Source organism: Ambystoma mexicanum, chromosome 8 (genome assembly GCF_040938575.1).
Source record: "Ambystoma mexicanum isolate Mex_15411 chromosome 8, UKY_AmexF1_1, whole genome shotgun sequence".
NCBI classification, from domain to species: domain Eukaryota; kingdom Metazoa; phylum Chordata; class Amphibia; order Caudata; family Ambystomatidae; genus Ambystoma; species Ambystoma mexicanum.
The window spans coordinates 644,544,437-644,567,363 of record NC_090929.1 but is presented as its reverse complement, the minus strand read 5'-3'; the positions used below and the strand labels follow the sequence as shown (position 1 = coordinate 644,567,363).

At 44.4% G+C, this 22,927-nt stretch overlaps 1 protein-coding gene across 1 annotated transcript in view; it reads left to right on the top strand.

The window, feature by feature from the left end:
* LOC138473640 (trypsin-3-like) overlaps window positions 1-22,927 on the top strand; it is a 309,853-nt gene that overhangs the window by 65,120 nt on the left and 221,806 nt on the right. Inside the window, exon 2 of the mRNA XM_069612171.1 lies at window positions 17,860-18,022. Coding sequence (XP_069468272.1) covers window positions 17,860-18,022 — 163 coding nt within the window. The remainder of the gene's footprint in view (window positions 1-17,859; window positions 18,023-22,927) is intronic.

Below are 22,927 nucleotides of genomic sequence, written 5' to 3'. Positions count from 1 at the left end.
CTAGGTATCTCGTGCTGCTTTTTTGCAGAATATTGCTCATGCAGTTTATGGCTCTTGTGGTGCCACTGCGTGTCGTATACTGCTTTTTTACATTTTGGGGTGCCTTGCTGGACCATGAATCTATGTAGTACATCATATAGACTGGTCCATTTCTTATTTTTGTCTGAGCAATTAATTTTACCTGCACTATGGAGAAGACAGGGACGTGGCAAGGACACATGTGCCCCAGGAGAAGAGACCGGGCACTTGCACGTGGACATGGTCGGAGGCTGACAGGTGAACCAGCACCACCAAGGGTCACTAGGTCCAAGAGGAGATGTGCTTCACTGATGAGGAGCTTCAGATCATTGTAGACTATGTGATGAATCACCATGATAAGATGCACCCCTTTGCGGGCAGCCCTCATACTCCAGGACACTGGATGGTGCAGTGGTGGCATGTCACGGAACTCGTTAATGCCTGTGGTGTGGAGAGGCACACTGGTAAAGAGGTCCAGAAGCGGATGAACAATCTCACGTGAAGGACCAAGTAGAAGCTGAGTGACAACCTGACACTGGAGGGGGGCCAGCAGAGGGGGAGCAGCTCATTACAATTGAGGAGGCTGCAAGTCTACATATTAGCAGTGAGCAGGTGCAAGGCGTGGGAGGCCTGGAGACCTATATGGACACATCTGGTGAGTTGCATTTGTGTGCATCGCATGTGTGGACAATTAATGTTGACCAACCCATATATGTGTAGTAGTACAGTTGGCTGCAGTTGTCAACCATCCATGACCAATGCATGTTTGCTACCATGTACATTTCTGTTACATGTCCTGCATTCTGGGAGGTGGCTGTGTGGTTCCCATATGCGGCACATGTTTGTGTGACAGTTCACATCACTGTCTACTGGGGTTCACAGCTGATCCAGTACTTGTATGCAGTTTTGTTATGATCCAAATATGTGCACAGTTTAAGTCCCCATGATGTGCCTCCCTGGCAGGCACAGATCACCCACAAGCCACACCTGTGTCTCAGACAAAACAGTACCTCATCCAGATAAATAAATCATTGCCACACTAATGGGGTCAGTCTCTCTTGCATTGTACATCGAGTACACACGACATATATGTCGAAACACAGCAGTTGCTGTTGAGGTGCATGTTTGTTCTGTCATCTGCTCTTACGGAATGCCTTCCGGGGTCTGAGTGCCAACAGACCACTGCCCTGTGTAGCAGGCGTTATGTAGAAACAACTTAACTTGTATATTGCATAGGGCGACACTAGACCAAACATATACTACATCAGCTGATGGTGGGTCATCATTCCAAGGTGGGCAGTCTGGTACTCCGCTATTGAACTGTCTGTAGACAACTGATGAGAAAGGTTCCAGGGATGAATAACATCAATGTGTGTACCTGCTGCCTTGCATGTCGTGAATGTGCATTTTGTAATTGCAAATAAGACTATAGAGCTGTACATTCAAATCACCAGTCTGACATGAAAAGCCCATACTTGTGGATCAGTGAATGCATGACAGACACAGGCCTTGTCGCTCGCATCACTGTTGACAACACTCACATGAACCTTGTCCTGTCTGTGTCCTTGAAACATACACTGCTGTCCCAACATGTGGATTTAATTGGATATGGAATGACACGAAAGCAACATCGCCCACTCAGATTGCTCTTTGGCTCATGAGAATTGAAGATGAGGATGTGCTGGTTCTCAGCCTGAGTATGCCCGGCCCCAGGGGTATTGCTAGGTCTGGAAAAGATCTGGGGCTATGCTAATATCAGAACTGCCGGGACTCGGGGCTAGCTATTCTTTTGGTTGTAATCCCTGAGCTTCTATCTGGGTTCTGGTTGCCCTGCTAACCTGGTTGTTGTTCATCAAACTGCCCTCTCTCTGTCTGTTTTTTTTTTTTGCTGTGAATTATCTTTTGTACTGCTATGCTATTCCTTCCTCTAGGTTCTCTTCTTGCTGCTCTGGTTTCTGGTTGCCCTGCTAACCTGGTTCTTGTTCATCATACTGCCCTGTGTTCTTTTGTGCTCTCCCCCGAGCCCTTCCAACTAGTTCAGTTGAGTTATCTATGTTCTTGTCTCATTCCGTCTCTTCTGCTTGCACCCCCATGTGTTCTCGCCTAGTGTCTCCCCAACCCCTTCCTTTCTTCTCCCACTTCCCCCTAATACCCTTCCCATTTCTCCTCTCCCCCTCCTCCGCATCATCTATGGTGCTCTCTGCTTCTCCTATCTCCTCCAACTGCTTTCCTATTGACTATCCTACCCGTCTCACTAAGTCTGGTTGGAAAAAGTTCAAAAAGGATATCCTGGTCTCCGACCCGGCCTCCCTATCGCTGATACTTACACCATCGCTTCATCCAGACAGACTCTCACCGACATCCTCTTTGTCGTTCCTTTCCCAGACCTAGGGACTCTTCATATGGTCTCTGTGCTCTCTCCTTTCTCCTCCTCTCCCATTAATGGTGGCACCCTGTGGGAGGCCCTCCTGGCTTCCTTCCACTCCTCCAAGGTCATCATTAATGTTTACCTGAATGGCACCGTCTTGGTCCAAGGCCCTCAGGCCAACCTCCACCTCTTTGATAGACGCTTCCCGTGCCTTATCATTTTCCTTTCCTCTCCCACTGTCCATTCTCTCCCTTCTTTGGCTTCCTTGCCTCCACTCTCTGCCACTTCTCTGGTGCCCTCTTTCTCGTCCTTGGCTACCTTGCCCTTTCCCCCACCTCCTTTGCCCACCCCCGGGCTCCTTCTACACTTCCACAGGGAGTAATTCTGATTTGTACCCCTCTCCGGAAGTCTTTCAAGGATGGCAACCTTCTCCACCTCGCCACTATTAACTCTCACTCAGCTGTCAAACACTCCTCTGACATCTGCCGTCTCCTGGAAGAACTCGACCTTGATGTTCTTGGTCTCATCGAGACTTGGTTTATGGCCAGCCCTGAGACGAGCTTTGACACTATCCTCCCTGATGGCTACAAGATCCTCTCCGTGCCCGGATACAACCGTTCCAGTGGGGCTATAACCTTGATCTTCCAGGAGTGGATTCCTGCATGTATCATTCCTATGCAGGCCTACTCCTCCTTCGAATGCCTGGTCTGTAGGCTCTGTCTCTCTCTCTCTCCTGGCCACTCTCTCACAGTGGCTACTACTACCAGCCACCTGGTCAGATCACCTCCTTCCTCTCCAAGTAGGCGGACCTCTCTTCCTCCGTCCTGGCCTCGACCACTCAACTCCTCCTCCTTGGAGACTTCAACACCCATCTGGATGGTTCCTGTCCCGCCACAGGACTCTTTCGCTACCTTTGCAACCCCTCAGGCCAAGCCAACCCCCACACTGCCACCCACCTTCTCAGACATCTGACCCATGAAGCGAGTGACAGATGAGGCTTTCCCCACCACTTTCTTGCCCCCTTCTGCTCCTCTGGCTGACTCATACCCTGACACAGCCCTTTCTATGCTCCATTCTGCTATCTCTGATACACTTGATGTACTTGCACCTGTCATGAGGATTCACATGAAGCCTAAAGCCAAGTGCAACTCCTGGTATGACTCAGAACTTGTCAACCTTAAACACAAGTGTAGGGTGGCTGAGAGGAAATGGTAGGCATCTTGTACATCCTCTGGGAAACTGGCCTGCTGCCTGCTCCAAAGGCAATACTGACTCTTTGTCCTCACTAAGAAGAGAGCTCACATCCAAGCCTGCGTCTCTGCGGCATCTAACAACTCGCTCTGCACTCTTTAAAATCTGCAAGAAGCTGGCCAATCCTGCCACAGTCTCTATCTCTACTGTTCCCTCCCAGGCCCAGGCTTCTCATTTCATCTCTAAAACCCAGGACATTGTGTCCACCCTCTCGTACTCTCCTGCTTCTCCCTCCACTCTCTCCTCCTCCTCTGGCCCCCCTGTGGCCACTCCTCTCTTCCTCTCTTCAACCCTGATGAGGTTTCTAGACAAGTCCTATCTATGAAAGCCTCGTCAAAACAGGTTCTTCCCTGTTCTTCCAAAACCATCAAGGACCAAATTGATACCCTCCCTCCAGCTTTGGCTGACTTCTGCAACCACTCCTTCAACACTGGAACCTTCCCTTCCCCCTGAAGCACTTTCTTGTGCACCCTCTACTCAAACCTCAGCTGACCCCTCCTGTGCAGCTACCTTTCGCCCGATATCCATCACTCCTTTCCTGGGCAAACTCCTGGAAAAGCTGGCCAGCTTAATCTTCACACTGAATCTGTCGGTTGTCTCCATGACCATTAGCCTGGCTTCAGAGCAGCCAGAAGCAGGGAAACTGCTCTTCTGAACATCCATGAAGGCCTGCTCTCCAACCTTGATGCTAATCTCACCTCGGTCCTCATCTTACTTGATCTCTATTGTGCCTTTGACACGGTCAACCATGCCATCCTGCTCAACCGCCTCTGTGATAACCTGGGCATTACTGATCAGGCTCTGGCCTGGCTGACCTCTTTCCTCTTGGATCGACCATCCCAGGTCCAACTTGGGTCCTTCCTCTCCTCTATCTTTCTCTCTCTACCCCCTGTTCCCCAGGGGTCTAACCTCTCTCCCTGGTTATTCAAGAAATACCTGGCACCTCTCGCCCACCACATTGCTGCTCTCTGCCCCAACTTTCAGTGCTATGCGGACGACACTCAGCTCGCCTTCAGGCCTTTCTCTGCCACCTCTTCTCCTTCTCTTGTCCCGGATTGTCTGTCTGCAATCCGGGAGTGGGGTGCTGCCAATGATCTCTGCCTGAATGCCAGTAAGATGGAAATCCTCCTCATCGGCACACCTGCACCCTCTTTTCTTGCCACCCTCTGGCCGGCCTCCCTTGTCCCTCTTCCTGCTCCCATCGGTGAGGCTAAGAACCTCAGGGTCATCTTCGAATCCACACTCTCCTTATCTCCTCACATCTCTGATGTCTCAATGAAGTCAAACTACCAACTGCACCACCTCAGAGGTATTCTTCCTTTCCTCTCCTTCCCCCAGAAGCACTCTGTCTCCAGAACCCTGGTTCTCTCTAGGCTTGCCTATTGCAACAGCCTCTTTTTAAATCTGCCTCCTTCTACCCTCCATCCTCTACAACTCATCCAGAACAAGACTGAAAGACTTTTCCTTGGCTTCAAGCCCAGGGATCGTATCTCTCCAGCCCTGAATTCTCCCCATTGCCTCCCAGTACATGCAAGGATCAAGTTCAAGACCCTTTGCATTGCCCACAAGGTCTTCTGGGGTCTGGGACCGCAATACCTCCAACTCTCTCTTTGGAAATATGTTCCTACTTGAGCTCTTCGCTCCTCCACCTCCCACTGGCGGTAATAGCGCAGGCAGTAATAGTGCCAAAAATAGGCAGAAAGCTGGAGATTTACCTCCACCTCAGAGCTGGTGGTAAATCTCCAGCTTTCCGCACAAACTCAAGATTGGGCGGAGTGGTAATGTGGGGGTAATAGCGTTACCACTGTATTTTTGCTGCTCTGCCCACCCCCTATTGAGGATCAGTACCATTTATAGCGACAGTTATTTACTGTCATTCACTCACTCATGGACAGTCATTGTCTGACACGTCACATTACACTGTCATGTAAAGGGCGCTGTCATCACACACAATGTAAATGTTAATGTTAAAGGATATTTGTACCACGCACTGTCACCACCGGAGCGGTGCCCTGGCCCTCCAATGTGAATTGACACTGCCTATTCATGAATTGTACTAGGCAAACATCAGGGGACTCACACCCACGTGAATTCCCAAACAGAGTGCTGGTAGACCTGGGGTTGGCACTGATGTGACACATCAGACAATAACAGTCACATGTGTTGTCACATTTAGGGCCGGCACAAGGAAGCTTTTACTGAGAGGGTGGTGATTTGGGAAGCACACTTATCGTTGCTGCACACATTTCACCTCATTAATTGTACATGGACTACAGTCTGCACGATGATAGAATGGACCCTGCTGTCCTAATCAAGGTGCAGACTCACATTCAGGATACCTCTGTCAGTGCTTGGCATAATGGTGGGATGGAAAGTATGTTGATTACTAGGGGATGCATCTACTCCATGTCCCAGTGCATCCACTAGAGCACTTTGGCAAGGATATCACAGTGTACCTACTCAGGCTACGCCATATGTAGCAATGATGTGAAACGAATGAACGAACGGTCCACATGCAGAAATTAACATGACATGGAAATTAAGTTCATAGTTTGTATCTCGTAATGTGTGTCATGTTTTTATCTTGAATGTGTGGATTTGGCCAGCTGACTGATCCTTTGTGCCGTCCTTCAGAATTACAATGCCCCATGTACATGAGCCATCAGTGAAAAGTATGAAGTAGTATGTCACCTATGTATAGTGCCTGTCCACAACGAATAATTAGCTTGATCATATTAACTGTATTTCATACAAAGATATTTATTAATTCAAAAGCCCCTATGTTGACACATGTTTTGACCGCATTCAATCCTTTTCAAGATAGGGCTATTCCAATAAAGCAAACCATTCCACATTACATGTGCTAATAATTAGAAATTATCAAATTGGAAAATAAACATTGACACATTTTGTAAGTTAATGATTAATCATTCCATCATTATTCATACCCATTAAAAAAATTGTAAACTCGTCATTGAGTTCCAAATATGACATTTGTACATTTCCAATCAAAAGATGCATCACAAAGGTCGAATGAGACAGAAGTAATGGGTTATCATGGGGAGGATCAGAGAGGGGAGAGACACAAGTGAAACACACATTCCATTAAATTAGTACAATTGGTTTATTGTGTATTTCATATGATAATCTTGCCTTATCAGTGCTTCATTCAGAATGACACCATTCACATTGTGTAGTTATTGCTCCATATAGATTACATGTTGCCTCTCCACCCTAGTGTTAGTAGATTCTTGCACTATCATGCATAATATTAGACAGTCCCATTTGCCTCTTACTCTTGTGTACTATAGTACATCGTGTGCATTCAGTACACCACATTTGTGCTCACCTTGTCATTTGATAAGCTCAAAAATAGCTTCCGAAATATTTCGCAGGCATCCTTTATGAGGGTTAAAGTTCCCTATTGCCCCTGTAATTTTGACAAAATCGTTGTCTCCTTGTTGTACAGTTTACACACATATACACTGTAAATTATACCTTCATACTTGTCCTGGTATTTACAATGTTTATTTGTTAACAGTGTCGAACTATTGTTATATTCCATGGCAGAAATGTACTTCTGGGGTACTCATCTTTGTCCTTATTATTGACGTATATATCAGCAGGCCAATTCAAAATGTAGTACCTGTGAGTAAATATTGTCACTCCTGACAGCTCACCATCTAAAACCCATCACACTCTGGCTATTCCTTAGTGTATAGCACTGCATTATACAGAACATTAAAACATGTTTTGTCTTGTCTCTCCATGATACATTATTACACATATATATATATATATATATATATTCAGTGAAAAAACTTTGTTAAATGGACGTTATGGTTAAGTTGCACTAATAAAAACCTGAAATTCAGTGAAAAAACATTGTTAAAGGGACGTTATGGATAAGTTGCGCTACTAAAAACCTATTAAATTCAGTCAAAAAAACTTTGTTAAAAGGACGTTATGGTTACAAGTAAAATCGAAAACCCCCTGAAATTTGCCATTTATGGTAAGCTAAGCAACCATAACTCTCGCAAACACTGTGCAATGCTAAGACTAACAACCATGACATCAAATATGACATCACAAATATCATTGATGACATCACTGTACATGACTTCACCGTTGTACATATCCCAGACCATGCACCTGGTGATCTGGATACTATTTGGAACGTTTTGAACCCTTTTTCGCGGCTGTCTGCGAAGCACGCACCAGCACCCCTATAAAAGGTCACATCCCAGAACCGCTCCTCATTGTGTTTCTGACTACCAGAGAGAGCATTGCTCAATCCAATTGTGCTGTGCTATCTGACCTGCATTGACTGCATTGGGTGCTAACCTCTGCCTGCTGTCCTGTGTGTGCTGTGTCTTCTGTGCCATTCCTCTGTCTGCTGTGCTACACTCCAGATGGCAACCATGGCTGCCTTGACTTCAGCACCATCCCCACCCCCTCCACCACCACCACCTTCCCAAGGGCCTGGAGAGGGGAACAGGCATGAGGATGCAGAGATGGATGAAGAGGATGATGAGGATGAGGTATTGGAAGTCCCTACTACTAGCAGCCCCCGTGAATCTTGGGTGTGGAGGTTGTTTGCCACTCTTGAAGGGGTAGCCAAGGCTCGTGCAATGAAGGTGTGCTGCACTGAGTGCCAGATGGTGCTCAGTCGTGGCAAACCAGGTTTGTACAGTTATGGTACTACCTCGATGAAGTGACACCTAAGTTCTTTCCACGCAGGGGCAATTCAAGGGGTTGTACCCTGCGATAAAAGTAGTAGGTTGAGTTCCTCTGCAGCATTGTCTGTTTCTGCTCCTGCCACCACAAGAGATACTCCTGTGGGGCAACACATCCCTCAAACTGCCTCGCAGGCTATGCACGACACAGTAGACCCTTACACTTGATGGACAATTTGTATAGAGTGACTTCGAATATCAATGGGCTGTGTTCACTATGGCAGGATGATCAACAATAAACCAAGATCACGGCTCAATATGCTAAGAGTGGCTCCCAGTGTCCTGGAAGATATGCTCAGTAGGGTTGAGGTGCCTCTAAATACTCTTGGGGCCACTTTCCATCGTGCCAATGGTGTTGTTCAATATGCCAAGTTCGGGTCTCAGCCACTATGTTAGGGTTGCTGCTCAGTGTGGCAGAGTCTGTGTTCAAAGGGCCTCATTACCGCTGGATTACAAGTGGCGGTAGGTGGTGTTAGTCGCCTTTTATTGGAGTCCATAGGACTCAATGGGGATTTTGATGGAATTACCATCAGTGGTAATTCTACTGATAGTAATTCTGCCGAATGTCACCGGTAGGGCGGTGGATTTACCTCCAGCTTTTTGCTGGAGGTGAACCCTCCACTTCATCGCCTGACTTGTAGTATGGTGGTGTTGTAATGCGCTGGTAACCGAGTCACCACTCCGCTGATTTTTAAAGCACTGCTATACACATAATGAGCCCCAATATATCTTCATGTGGGAAGTGCGATTGAAAGTGTAGGAGGAAGGCTACTTTGCTGCGGTCTCCCTGTGTTTGGACAGTTCTGCTCTACGGTTACCTGCTTTTCATTGCCTCACTTGCACCACCAATTGGCTACTCTTTATCGTTGAATGCTGCTTCAGTGTGCTCCTCCCTCCGTTACCTCACTTTCTCTATTCCTGGAACGCATGCGTATCCAAGTGCGTGCATTCGGGAAGTGCGATCGGAAGTGTGGAGGAAGGCTGCTTTGCTGCTGGTCTCCCTGTGTTTGGAAAGTTCTGCTCTACAGTACGCCTGAATGAGCCGATACATGCTGCATGGACTATGCTCTATGGGCATTGAGTAAGACTCTATTGATCTAGAAGTTGATGCTGTTTATTTCCTTGCATGTTACCTGTTTGTGCATTACCTCACTTGCACCTCCAATTGGCTACTCTTTAAGGAGCGTGCTCCTCCCCCCGTTACCTCACTTCCTATATCCCTGGAACGCATGCACATCCGCGCGTGCACTTTCGGGAAGTGCGATTGGAAGTGTAGGAGGAAGGCTGCTTTGCTGCTTCGCTGCAGCGCAAGCAGCAAGCAGCTCATTTCTATTACTGTGCTAGTGTATTTTTTTGGTGTTTCTGATGAGCACTACTTGTTATTATTTATATCCAGCGTATTCTAAGCAACACACTGCTACTAGTATATTCCTTGTCGGGGCTCTGTGTGCTCTGTGAGTGTTGATGCAATCTCATCTATATTTATTGCAATCCAACATGCCGTGTTCATACCGTGGTGACCAGAGCATCGGCCATACCAAAAGGCTCCTCTCCAAAGCATGCTCTCTTGATTCTTTCTGCAAAGAAAACAAAAAAGGCATCCAAAATATTGAAAAGCAATCCAATGAATGTACACATCTGCTAGTTTTGTAAAGTACATTCTGAGATTGGTTCCACATTGTCTGACACTGATTGCTTTATTACTCCCTTTGATACTGATAGTCCAGAATTTGTTTCAACACAGCTAAATGAGGTGCAGTAGCCAACTGTATGTTTTGATAATGTCTTAGATTCAGTGTTACTAGCAAGCGAGAAATATGGTACAATAACAACACTTGCCCAAGATTTGAACCGAGTGACTCAGGCCTCATGCCAGACCTTGTTCACGATAAGTGATTCTCTTACGCAAGATGCATTCTTAGTGAAGGAGGTTGGTATCCTTGACATACCCGATCTTCCTGATATGCCTACCCCAAGACCGACACCCATAATGCTCAACACTTTCCTTCCTCACCTAAGCTTGCTGGTGTGGCTCACAACTCGAGTTCGCTATCTCAATCTCCAGATATTTTTGAAATCTCTAAACAAGATTCGTCAGTTTTGTCTTTCATCTGGTCCACTCCACGCAAGAGTGGCATTCTGCATAGAGGATTTCAAACCCTGTAACTTAATCATGAAGTACCTGAACCCCAGCCTCCACTTTTAGAAATTACACTCATGGCGATGCATACTACCAATCAATTTTTAATCAAGTTATTTGATAATCTACATTAGAAAAACACGAAACAAAACCTACAAATTGATCAGATTATGCAGTGGATGGGTGCAATACAAAAACGTGAGTTAAAAGAACTGAATAGGTTACCTCTCAACAACAACAACTCAAGATGGCATTTGCCAAGTCAGAAATCAAATTCTTTGACGAATGTGCCAAAACAAGCGAGATTTTACAGTCAACACTACCTGCCATCCCACATATAATACAATCTGAGGTGGCAACTAGCGTTGAGCAAACTCCGATCACAATTCTTTAGAACTCATTGATTCTCCATCGAGGTCAATTTATGCTAGTAAATCGTTACCCCAACCACTGATTCCACATTCGATTTTCAACATGTAGCATGAAAATCGTAGAAGTTGATACAGGTAAGATACAATTACAGTAACAAAAAAGAAGACCAAAAATGAAAAAGCATGAAATCCACATCTACATCGCAAGTCAAACAATTCATACAAAAAATGTATGTTCCAAAAACACTAAACCTAATTGCTAGCACTGCAGTGCTTACTAAATATAAAAACATGACTAGTGGTATAAACGAGGGTAATCGCTCTAGAGCGAAATTGCCCAGTTCTTACCATGATGATCTGATAACCACGATAGAAGACCATCAGAGAAATAGCAGGATAAATCCGTTAGTGACTGAGAAGGTCTCTAACAAAAATACTCGGTCACAACGAATAAATATTGAACAAGATATGAAAACAGTGCTGAATGACACTGTTTTGCCTCAAATAAGGGCCGAAATACAGAAGTCTATTGAAGACAACAAAAGCAAAACACCAAAGTCCTTCAGAAGAACCTAAAAGAGTGCAAAAGGTCTCATGTGAAAAGGGTTTTACTTATGAAGAATATCAAGCTTATAAACAATCGGTTAGTTGTAACATCGCTAAATGTGTAGAGTCATGTCCGTCAGAACAAGGTCTAGAAGCAAACATTATCAAACATTATCAAGGAATCTAATCCTACCAATACCGCGAGAGGAAAAAATGATGCAAATTATTGTCATCGGTTGATTATCAAGTGTCCTCATTCCTATTCTTTACTTATGATCTGTGTCGCTCTAGCATTCTAGATATATTTGCTGAAATTACATCAATTAGAGGACATTACCTCTACAGACATCGATCAGGTGGAGTTCTTAAATAGTGAGGACTTGTCAATAGTGAGACTCTGGATACGCTCGGCCGTGATGAGAAACAATTTTTGGCAAGCGAAAATGGATCTATTTAAACTGGGCTTTGTAGTGGCACAGAATCCTACGATATTTAACCCTCCTGCTGTCAGAGGACTGCACCATGATACCGCTGAGTGTCCACAATATTGTAGATACAACAAAGAGTCACATTCTCTGTCTTTAAATCACACAAATAAACCCAAAGCTTGAGTAGAGAGATGGAGTATATGTGACAAATGATAGCTAGTCGAAATAAACACAAACACGATAATAACTTTAGCATGTTGCAACACACGAGGACATGTCCATTTATGTAGCCAGAGTGCGGGCCTTATCGACTCGTTTGATATATTCGTTTTTCAAGAGACATGGGGGGTCATTCCGAGGTTTGAGGTAAGGGATTACCGGCGCCTGTAAGGGCACCGATGGCAGTAATCCCTTACCTCCATATTCCGAGTTCCCTTTGCGGGTCCCTCTTTACCTCCTGCTTTTAGCAGGAGTAAATTACGGGACCCGCAAAGTGACCTTGGAGTAAATTACGGCACCGTAAGTTACGGTGCCGTAATTACCTCCTTCCCCATTCCCATTGAGCCCTATGGGGGCAGAAATGGGGATGGGGAAGGGCAATGGTGAATGGGGAATTACCGGTCCATCCAACCTTAGAATGGACCAGTAATTACTCCATTCACCATGCCGGTATTCCATGGAGTAAATAGCTCAATGGTTGCCAACCATGGAGCTATTTACTCCATGGTGTAGTTCGAACTCGGAATGAGGGCCATGGTTAGTGGAACAGCCTGTTTGGGGAAAATCACAATATCAATTTAATTCCAGCTCTAAAGACGCCCAACTTCAGGCCTAATGATAGCCATCAAGAATAATTCAGGTCTGATTTTACAAGCCTGGGCTTCACCTAATCAACACTTACAAATGGTTAAAATTCATATTATTCTGGTTTTGTTATTGCCTTAATCAACGTCTATAGAAATCCTGTTGCTTTAGTGGACCACAAATTATTTAATGACCTTGAAGAATTATTGAATTTAATAAAACCAGCCTCAGAAATAACAAATGTTATTATTTGAGGTGACTTGAACTTGCAATGTCTAACTAACGCCAAGAAGAAGAAAAATGCAGCTTATGACAGGCGGACATCCCTTATGGATGATCGTCAGATGTATATGCTGAATGGTTCTATTAGAGGGGATGTTCCTCCTGCTGCCACTTGGTGCCGAGGCATAAGTGAATCTATTGTAGAATATTTATACGTTGATTTAGGCACCTTCTCTAAAATTGAGAAATTCGAAATGGTCAAACTGAAGAGGGAAAATGGGACGTTCCCTTCCCCCGATTCTCATCCAGACCATGACCTAGAACGTCACGGCCTAAGCACCCATCACGAGAGGAATTCGACCTGCTCGTAGATGCCCCAGATGTCATCTACCCTGGCCATGCCCCACACTGCCAGGGAAACTGCCTGTCAATAAAACCACACGCCGGAACCTCAGGCGAAGCTGACATAGACCATATCGATCAAATCGACTAAAACAGCAACAATGAAAACCACCATCGTTAGAGATGCCATGACAACATAGCCAACGGACAGTAACACACGTGCCACCATGCACACTGGTCAGACCCACACCAACCTCACACGAAGAACATACTCAATACCATGACATAACGGACCGCTTACACACACTAATGCATTGTTGTTATTTTTTACATAGGCTAAGCTACAGCACCGCAGAAACACAAGAAGCAAGAAGAGCTTGTGTACATGCTTGCAAATGCGTCCTTGCTACTAAAACCACGGCGACATAAGGCACATATGTATAAGGATCCATGTCGCCCTACGCGACCCCCGTGTTGTGAACCATATACCGCCGCCCATGAACCAGGCCAGAGTAGGCCTCAGCACCAGAATAGGCTGCAAACTCAGAAGCCACTGGCCCAGAGCAGCTCGGACGGAGCTGCAAGGTGCTGATCATGCAAAACAAACCCCGACGAGGGCCTTACAGCCAAGGCCACGAAGTTGCAACTTACACGCCGTGCGCTCTGAGCCAAGGTTACACCTGCCGCGGCTAACCACCCCTCAGAGCCGAAATACAAATTAAATGCTCATAATTCTGCTCCAGCCACTGTCTCACCACACGTGACCAGGCCGACCTGATGCAGTGCCAAGTGTCAAGGACCAGAGAAACTCTGGGGTCTCATGTTTGGGACATAGACTGCAACAATGAAGTGACAAATTGGACACTGACGGCACTGAGAAAGACACGCTCCTGCAGCAAATGGCAGACCTGTCCATTGTCCATCGCTGACCCATAGTCATACATTGTTTCTAACACCATGTACACCGCGAACTGGGAACAACGATGGTCCCAGACTTGGGGGCTCGCGGGTGGACCAATCAGGGTACAGGGGGCTAACCACTGACGCCATCACAACCTAGCCAATCACTAACCTTCCCTATGTAGCCATTCTGGTGTAAAGATTTCTAGGGACAACCCAAGCGTACCACCTGACCTCTTCTCTACCAATTACTAACTCTTCTATATGTGTCTATATAACTCGGGGAGCCAACCCGAGGTGGTGTTAGGTTTTGGGGGAAGTTTCCCAGGTGACGCACATGCCCACTCTTGCTAAGACATGTTCCCGGATGACGTGTGATCCCAGAACCTATCCCTACCGTTTCATCTAATAAAAAGCAGTAACACCTTGCTCTTGCGTGTATCTCATACTCATTGGGGACTGCAGGAGGAGTTGGAGCCTCCCCACCCCCGGAGGTCCGCGGACGGCCCTGCAGAGCCCCAGGAAATCACCCCGACAAAACAGAGTAACAGTGACCACGAAATGCTCACACTTCAATGCCATTTGCAAATAAAGCCCTCACAAAACAAGCACAGGCGACATACCAAATGTTTACATGTTAACAATGCAAGAACCCCGTTCATTTGGAATGATAGATCGCTGAATCGCCTTAATGAAAACATTCTAGAAGCTCAATCTAATATAACAGTTGATTCTAACATAGCTGATGATAAGTACATTAATGCTCTGCAGATATTCAAGATTTATTCCTCCTCAAATGCTGGGAATAACTATAAGAAAAAGCATGCATTTGATAGAGAGATACAAAATTAAAAAAGAGATCTGAGAAAGCAGAAAGAACTAGTGCTTTTGAGACCTGCTCATGAAAGACCTGGCCTTTTGAGATCCCTGAAATGCAAGCTCAATAACTGGCCCGATCCAAAAAAATAAGACTATATCAAACAGATGGTGAGCTGATGTTAAGAGCCATTTCTGGGAAAAACTTGACGCAGATATGGGAGTTCCTACAATTGGCAAATCATAACACACAACTCCCTGTACAAATTAATGGAGTAACAAATGAACAATGGATCCATTACTATATGAAATTTTATGCATGTCCACTTGCTAGTGCGAGTTGTCAGCCAGAGGCTCTTACTTCCAACCTTCATTTGAAGATGGATGTGGAAGACGTTCTATAATATAATACCAAATCAAGTAATTAACGAGCCCCGGCCCAGGCCTCCATAATAGAATGTTCAAACAACATCCCCAGGCTTGGGCAAGAATCCTTTGTAATATATTTCAATATGTCCTTGCTACCGGAAGAATCCCAGATTCTTGGCGACGTTCAATAATTGTTCTGGATGCTCCTGGAAGCTCTCTTCTAGATTCATCCTGAGAGACTTTAATCTGTGGACCATCAAAAATCAACAACGAAACTGCTTTCAGACTGGCTTTGTGGCAGGGTTGGGTACATCAATGAACTTCGGTCTCGAGAGAGATCTTAGGTCAGAAACTGAGAAAAGCGGACTGTCCCTTGAATCTTATTGCATTAATCGAGGCCCTTCATACCAACACCAAAATACAAGTAAGAACTTTTATGAAGGGTGACATGACTCCTCTGATTGCAATTTATCGAGGGCTGAGGCAGGGATGCATCCTTGCCTCAGCCCTCTTTAATTTTTTCATCTCATACATGAGCGAGGATTTTATGGACATCGACAGTGATGCCCCCAAGATGAATGATCAACAAATTCCGGCTTTATTCTATGCAGACGATCTTGTCTTGATGTCAAAGACACCCCATTATCTCCAACGTCTATTAGATGCTTTATCAAACTATGCTGATCAAAATGTGTTAACAGTAACTTGAATAAAACAAAAATGCTGATATGTAATAACAGCAAGCGAAATGCAAAATACAAGAAATGGTTGCTACAGAGCACAACTTTGGAGATTGTACAGCAGTACACATACTTAGGAGTAGTAATTAGTAATACTAAGAACAATACATTGTATTTTATGAATCTAGACACAAAAGTAGCTACAGCAATAGCCCAATAGCTGCTCATTATCCAAGGAAAATATGGAAAATATTCACTTAATCCTGTCGTTATATTCTATAGACAGAAGCTTACTCCAATCTTACTGTATGGGGCGGAAACAAAGTCCGTATTTACTGAAGTGATGCTGCAGAAATTTGAAGGAAAATATTGGCGTTGTGTTCTAGATTTACCAAATTGTGTTCAAGTTGTGTGGGTAGATTATATAAATAGGCCTGATCTCCTTGTATTCCAGATATTTATGCCAATTAATTTCCTTATTCAGAAAATGTCTGATGGCACAGGATTCGAACATGCTGTTAAGCATCCTGTCTAAATATATGTTTACAACAACTCACAAGTTTGTCCAGAAGTGGAATGACATAATTATTGAGACTTTAGCAGAAGCAGAAATTTCCCTTAAAATCCTATTAGAGAATCCAAACACAGCAAAAACCAAGTTGTTTCAATATGACTGGATTCACACCAGAGATTAGTGCCAAAAGTATAAAGATTTTAAAAACAATCCATTTTGCGACAAGAAATATAGTGTTTTTGAACTGAACCATATATGCTTAAATCACCTTCAGTTTCTCATAGACATGATTTTTTACTGCTAAGATTTAATTTATGGCCGACAAGAGATATACAAATTAGATGTGGGCAAATCAGTAACCATGAAAATGTTTGCCGGTTTTGTCTGAATGTTGATAACAAAGAACCGTTGCAACATCTATTGACTAACTGCAAAATGTTGTATGATTTACGCACATTGTACTTTAAAAAATTGTAGGGGAGTATCGATCAGTCACTGTTGATCAACTGTGGAGCATTTTATCCTCAGGCCATTTGGCCACATGTCGAATTGCTGCTCTTAATTTTCTGTATGCAATGAAATTGATCTAATGTCATTTTACGAAATATGACTGACAAGGAACAAGTACCATTTAATTGCCAATTTGAACCGGTGATTTAATCTAAACTTAAGATTTCATGGATCTGATTTTTAAACTTTTAAGATGTTTTGGTAAACAGTAGGCCTGGAGTGGAGCTAAATATGCCAACGTTGGTGCGCAGTGTGTGTAACATGCTTTGTATTATGCCTGATTGCTGCCCAGTTTTCCAGAATGCCACCCTGTATGTAAAAGCGTTGCTTTCCCGCCGTGCCCACCTCAAGATTTCCATCTTAGGACTCCTAAGGAGGCTTGACATTAAAATCAATGATGCTCCATCAAAAACTAGGGTGAAAGAGGCAGAAGGGACAGAGCCCTACAGAAAAAGCAGACATGAAAAGGGGGATTTCTTATCTACAGCACACAGATGCCAAAACATATGTTGGTGATCTGGTTTCTCTCTGACACACATAGTGCACTGAGTTGCATGCAGAGGCCCGCACATTCCCGCTAATTGCCCACACAGCACAAATGAGAAGAGTGAGGCCTATGATCTTAGTCTCTAATCATCACTGACCTGTATGTACACATGAACAGGTGTTGCTGGTCCAGGAAGCACTAGAACCTTTCCCCACCCACACTCCACGAGAAAAAAAGGACATGTGAAAGAGTGTGGAGAGGAGAGGAGCGCCGAAAGCAAATCATGTTCTTCGATAGTCATTGCGTGTGCCCCGCGCACCTGCATTAAATCTGAACTTGCTCATCTTTTTTACCCAGGTGATGGCCAGAGTAACCTGCAGCGCATAATCGGGGGCTACATCGTGGCGCCATATTCCTCCAAATACCTGGTATCCCTCAAGAGAACCTCGGGCTTCCACTTCTGCGGTGGATCCATAGTGAGTCGCCGATGGGTTCTGACAGCAGCACACTGCAGGATTCGGTAAGTCTCCACCCCGCTGTGGGATAGACCATCCCTACCTCTTGATGTAGGTTCTCTCCCTCAGAGATTCTACTGCAACAGTTCATTTTCTGCAATGTGATATGCAACTTTTTCCATTTCTGGATTTTTCCATCCAATAGAACATGTTCTTCTGAATCTGTGCATATACCAGGTAGCTCCTAGGATTATGCACGTGCTATTGTGAAGTGATTCATTTTGTCAATTCCGTCACAGAGACTGCCCCCGGACGGATAGCTCATGAGTTAAGTGCTTATCTGTGACATTGGACCATCCTGCATTTTCCAAGGTAAAACACACTGAGCAAGGCCAACATAATAACCCGAGTGCCATTAAATTGGACACCAATGATAGCCGTTATTACAGTACTTAAAAGGAGGGAAAGTATGGCATGAACGAGTATACAAACACCTGATATTGTCATTATTATAGAACCTTGCTTGTATAAAATTGACCTACATGAGCTATCAGTGTTAAAGATTTTCATACAAAGACTAGAACAATAGTTGTACTTTTCTAAGGCGCTTAATACCGGGGACTAGTTTCTAAGTGCGAGACAGGGATGTGTTGCTATGCAGAATGTGTTGCCCCTGAGCTAGGCTCCCAGTTAATTTTGACCAGAACGTATCATCTACATCAATTCTCTCTCTTTCTCTCTCTCTTTTACAATTTTAATTTCCAATGACCACTCATTTATTGAAGACATAATTTTAATGTTACACCTGCCGCTCTGAACAACGCTCAACATCAAAACCTAGCATAACAATATAAATTGTTTTTTGATAGAAGGATATAATTCTTAGATACACAGTGGCCTTCATAACAAGTTAGCCGGTATCCTGGCATTAATTCCGACAAATGGTAATACTGTTACTGGCACTCAGTCTGGCGGTATTACTGCCGGATTATGAGTGCCAGTGACCTGGTAAAGCCCCATTCCATGGAGTCCCATTGGACACCATGGGGGGATTTGCCAGTGATACTGGCTATTTTTTGCTGTTACGGTGCTCTAAACTGGAGGTAAAACAGGCACATCACCAACAAACTTGCAGTTAGCCAGTGCAGAAACGTGCCGGTATACAGTAATACTGCCATGTTAATTCCGCACTGGCCAACTCATAATGAGGGACACAGTGTGGAATGGTTCACTCCTATTTCACTGTTTGGAGATATCACTATGGGAAATGGAAAGGTGACACATAGCACCTATGAGGGTTCCTGGCTGCATTGCATGAACTCCGAGTATTTTAGGCACATAACAGTGACCTCAGATTTTAAAATTTGACAAAAATGTCTATGATTAAAGGGATGTATCCTTGAATCACCATCTTAAAATGAAACCATTCCGGAACGGTTTCTTTTTAAAATAAAAGTATAGGAACAGTGAAGCTCAATAAACACAAGTAGAGGAGCACCACTCCCAAACGCTCCTGCCCACTTTGTCCATTGGTGACCGCCACACGTGGATGGGGACCATGACTCAGCCAGCGTCCTGACTAAAGTTAGGGTGAGGGCTGGGCCTAGTGAGGCTGGCTGGACCTTAAAAGGTGCCTCTCCACCTCCCGGCGCACTCCAGAAAGCATCCCCGGAACCAGGAAGCAGCTGTCTGTGTGGAGTGTGTCCTAGAGAGAAGACAGAGCTTCAAGCAGGAAGCAGCAGGTAGGAAAGCCTTTTTCTTTTATTTGTGTATGTCTGAGTGTTTAAGTGCTTGTCAGATGTGATTGTGTATGTATGTGTGAGGAATTTCCATCTGGCAAGATGTAATGGCACCTTCCAAAGCCTGTTGCCTTAGTCTGTAGACGAGCCATCTGTCACATTATTCTCCCTTCTCGAAGTAGGCATATTTGATCCTATTCAAATCCTTTTTTCAATTTCTTTAATTCCCTTCTGTTATCAGTGTCATTTGGATCACGTACCAAATCATTCATCACCTCAGCAATACGTGCATCAGTTTCTAACCGCATCTTTGCTAATCTGGTCCTCTTGCCACAGGATAAGCATAAAGTAATGCCCCTCATCGTACTTTTGAACGCCTCCCATGTAACATTCTTACTAAGCTCATCTGAACGATTCTCTCTCACAAAGCATTCAGCTTCCGTTCTGATTTTCTCCAAAATAACCCCATCTTGAAGAATTGAGGTATTCATCTTCCATTGAAAGTTTCTACAGCGTTCAAAATTCAAAGACAGGCTCAGAAGTATAGGTGCATGATCTGTGACTGCGATACAACCAATTTGACTACTCAAAAGATTTGTAGTCACCCCACCAGCTCTAACAAAAGGTGAGTCTCCTGTAAAAAATAAACATCACATTGCATATCTTCCAAACTGTTCAGAATTTTCTGCTGTTTGACAGGATTATTCATTCCATTGACATTCCGAGAAGAGACCACAAGACAAGACCGTCTAATGTCAGACATGCTAAAAGACCTGAGGAAGTCTAAAAAAACATTGGTTTGGATGGTGTGATCACTTTTGATCCACGTGAGATTAATGTTGTTTTCAAGGATTTCGACACACACTTGTATGAGAATGAGGCTGGTATTACTGGTTGTGGTGACTACTTCTTTGATCATTTGAATATTCCAAGAATTTCTGATGAAGAAATGGCTGGTGTGAGCCGGCCGGTGACTTTGGATGAGATTAGGACTGCTATTAATGGTTTGAATTCTAAGAAAACACCAGGGCCTGATGGTTTACCGGCTGAGTTTTATAAGATTCTTCCTGAAGCGGCATTGGGGATCTTGAGGGATATGTATATTGAGTCCAATGAGGTGGGATTGCTTCCAGAGTCGACCAATCATGCTACCATTTCAGTATTTCTGAAAAAAGGGAAGGATGGTGTCTTACCTTTCAGTTATCGGCCGATAAGTTTAATAAATACAGATAACAAGATCCTAGCTAAAATACTTGCTTTGCGCATTGAGGATGTGATTCAAAGACTTATTCACACGGATCAGTCTGGTTTTGTCAAACATCGTAGAACTTGTAGCAATATTCGGAATCTCTTGTTAACCATGTCACAGGCCCAGAGTTTGGATGAGGACATAGCTGTGTTCTCTCTCGACACTGAAAAGGCGTTTGATCGTGTTAATTGGCAATATGTGTTTACAGTGCTGAGGGCAATGAATTTGGGTGATTAATACATTTCTTGGGTTTCCCTTTTGTATGCTCGTCCCACGGCGGATGTTAAGATGAATGGCTTGCTGTCTGGAACTTTCAGTCTTTGGAGGGGCACCAGACAAGGGTGTCCGCTTTCACCTTTACTGTTTGTGCTGGCCATTGAACCTCTCGCTATTGCTTTACGGAGTGATTTGTGCTTGAAAGGTGTGTCCTTCAATGGGGTTGAACAGAAAACATGGTTTTATGCAGATGGCCTTTTACTAGTTTCACGGGATCTCGAAATGTCTTTGCCATCTTTGATGAACATCCTTGATCGATTCCATGTGGTTGCCGTATATAAAATAAATTGGTCAAAGTCTGAGGTTTTGCCAATCACGAGGAGTTGTGCTAAATCATTGGTGACTGGTATTGGATTTCAATGGTGTTTACGCAAAATAAAATACTTGGGGATTTGGTTGACTCCAGCTGTGAGTGATAGAGTGGAGGTGAACTTAGGGGAGGCCTGCCGAGAGCTGAAATCAACTACGCAGAGGTGGTCGGTTTTGTATTTATCACTGTTGTGCAAGGTGAACGCCTTGAAGATGGTTGCGGCCCCGAAAATCAACTATGTTTTGAGTATGCTCCCTTTGAAGGTTAGTGTATATTACTGGAAATTAATTGATGCGACTCTACAATCCTTTCTTTGGGACGGGAAACCACCTATACTAAAATTTTGGAAGCTGCAGTTACCTGTTGAGAGGGGGGGCAAGGGTCCCCAATTTTAAGGTGTATCCTCTAGCCTTCTCTTGACAGTTTCTGCTTCCTTTTCTGGGTGATTCTCCGAGTGCTTGGGCAGTGGCGGAGGTGAGCTCATTGGGCCCTCTTGCCCCGCGAGCTGTGCTTACGACAGTTAACAAGCATTGTAGGAGATTTCCTTTAACTGAATTTCTGAGGGATGTGTGGAAAGGCTTTCATGACGTGTGGTTCAATTGCTTTGAAATCACCTTCTGCCTCGTTTTGGCTTAATAAAGCAATCACAGAGGGTGGCAGACCTATATTATGGCCAGAATGGTTTGTTGGTGGAGCTCATTGGATTAGTGATGTCTACAGGGATGGGAAGTGGGTTGATTTTGATGTGCTATGCACAAATTTCACTATTGGAAATCTTTCAGTTGCAGACTACAGGAAATTAAAGAGATGCATTGGTGAGATCGATGGAAACGAGTCTGGAATTTTTCGATGGTGGGCTGTCAGTCTATTGCAAGCAAAGTGTATTGCCGAATTGTTGCTAGCTACAAAAGGAATATTGGTCTGATGGATGAGTGGAGTAGAAGATTGGGATGCAAGATCACTGCTGATATGTGGTTTGAGTTGTGTGCGAATGTGAGGCTCTGCTCAATTAATTTGTGTGAGCGCTCTAGGCAAATTAAAATTCTCAACTGGGTTTATTGGTGCCCGGAGAGACTCAAGAGCAGAGGCATGTTAGATTCTGATGTGTGTTGGTGTTGTGATGTTGAAGTTGGCACTCTCAAACATTTACTTTGCGATTGTGTTCGGCTCAGGGATTTTTGGCAGGAGGCTTGTACTATGTGTCTGCGGGTCCTGAATCGCTGTATCGATTTGGATTTTAAGACGATGGTTTTGGGCTGTGGTGTCTTACTTGAGGATTTATCCCTGTCTGAGAAAAAGATTTTGTTCAGAGGAGCGTCAATATCCAAGAAAATGATCTTGAGGGGGTGGAAATCCCGGATCCCGCCTAACTCAGATGATTGGATTGATGAGATGG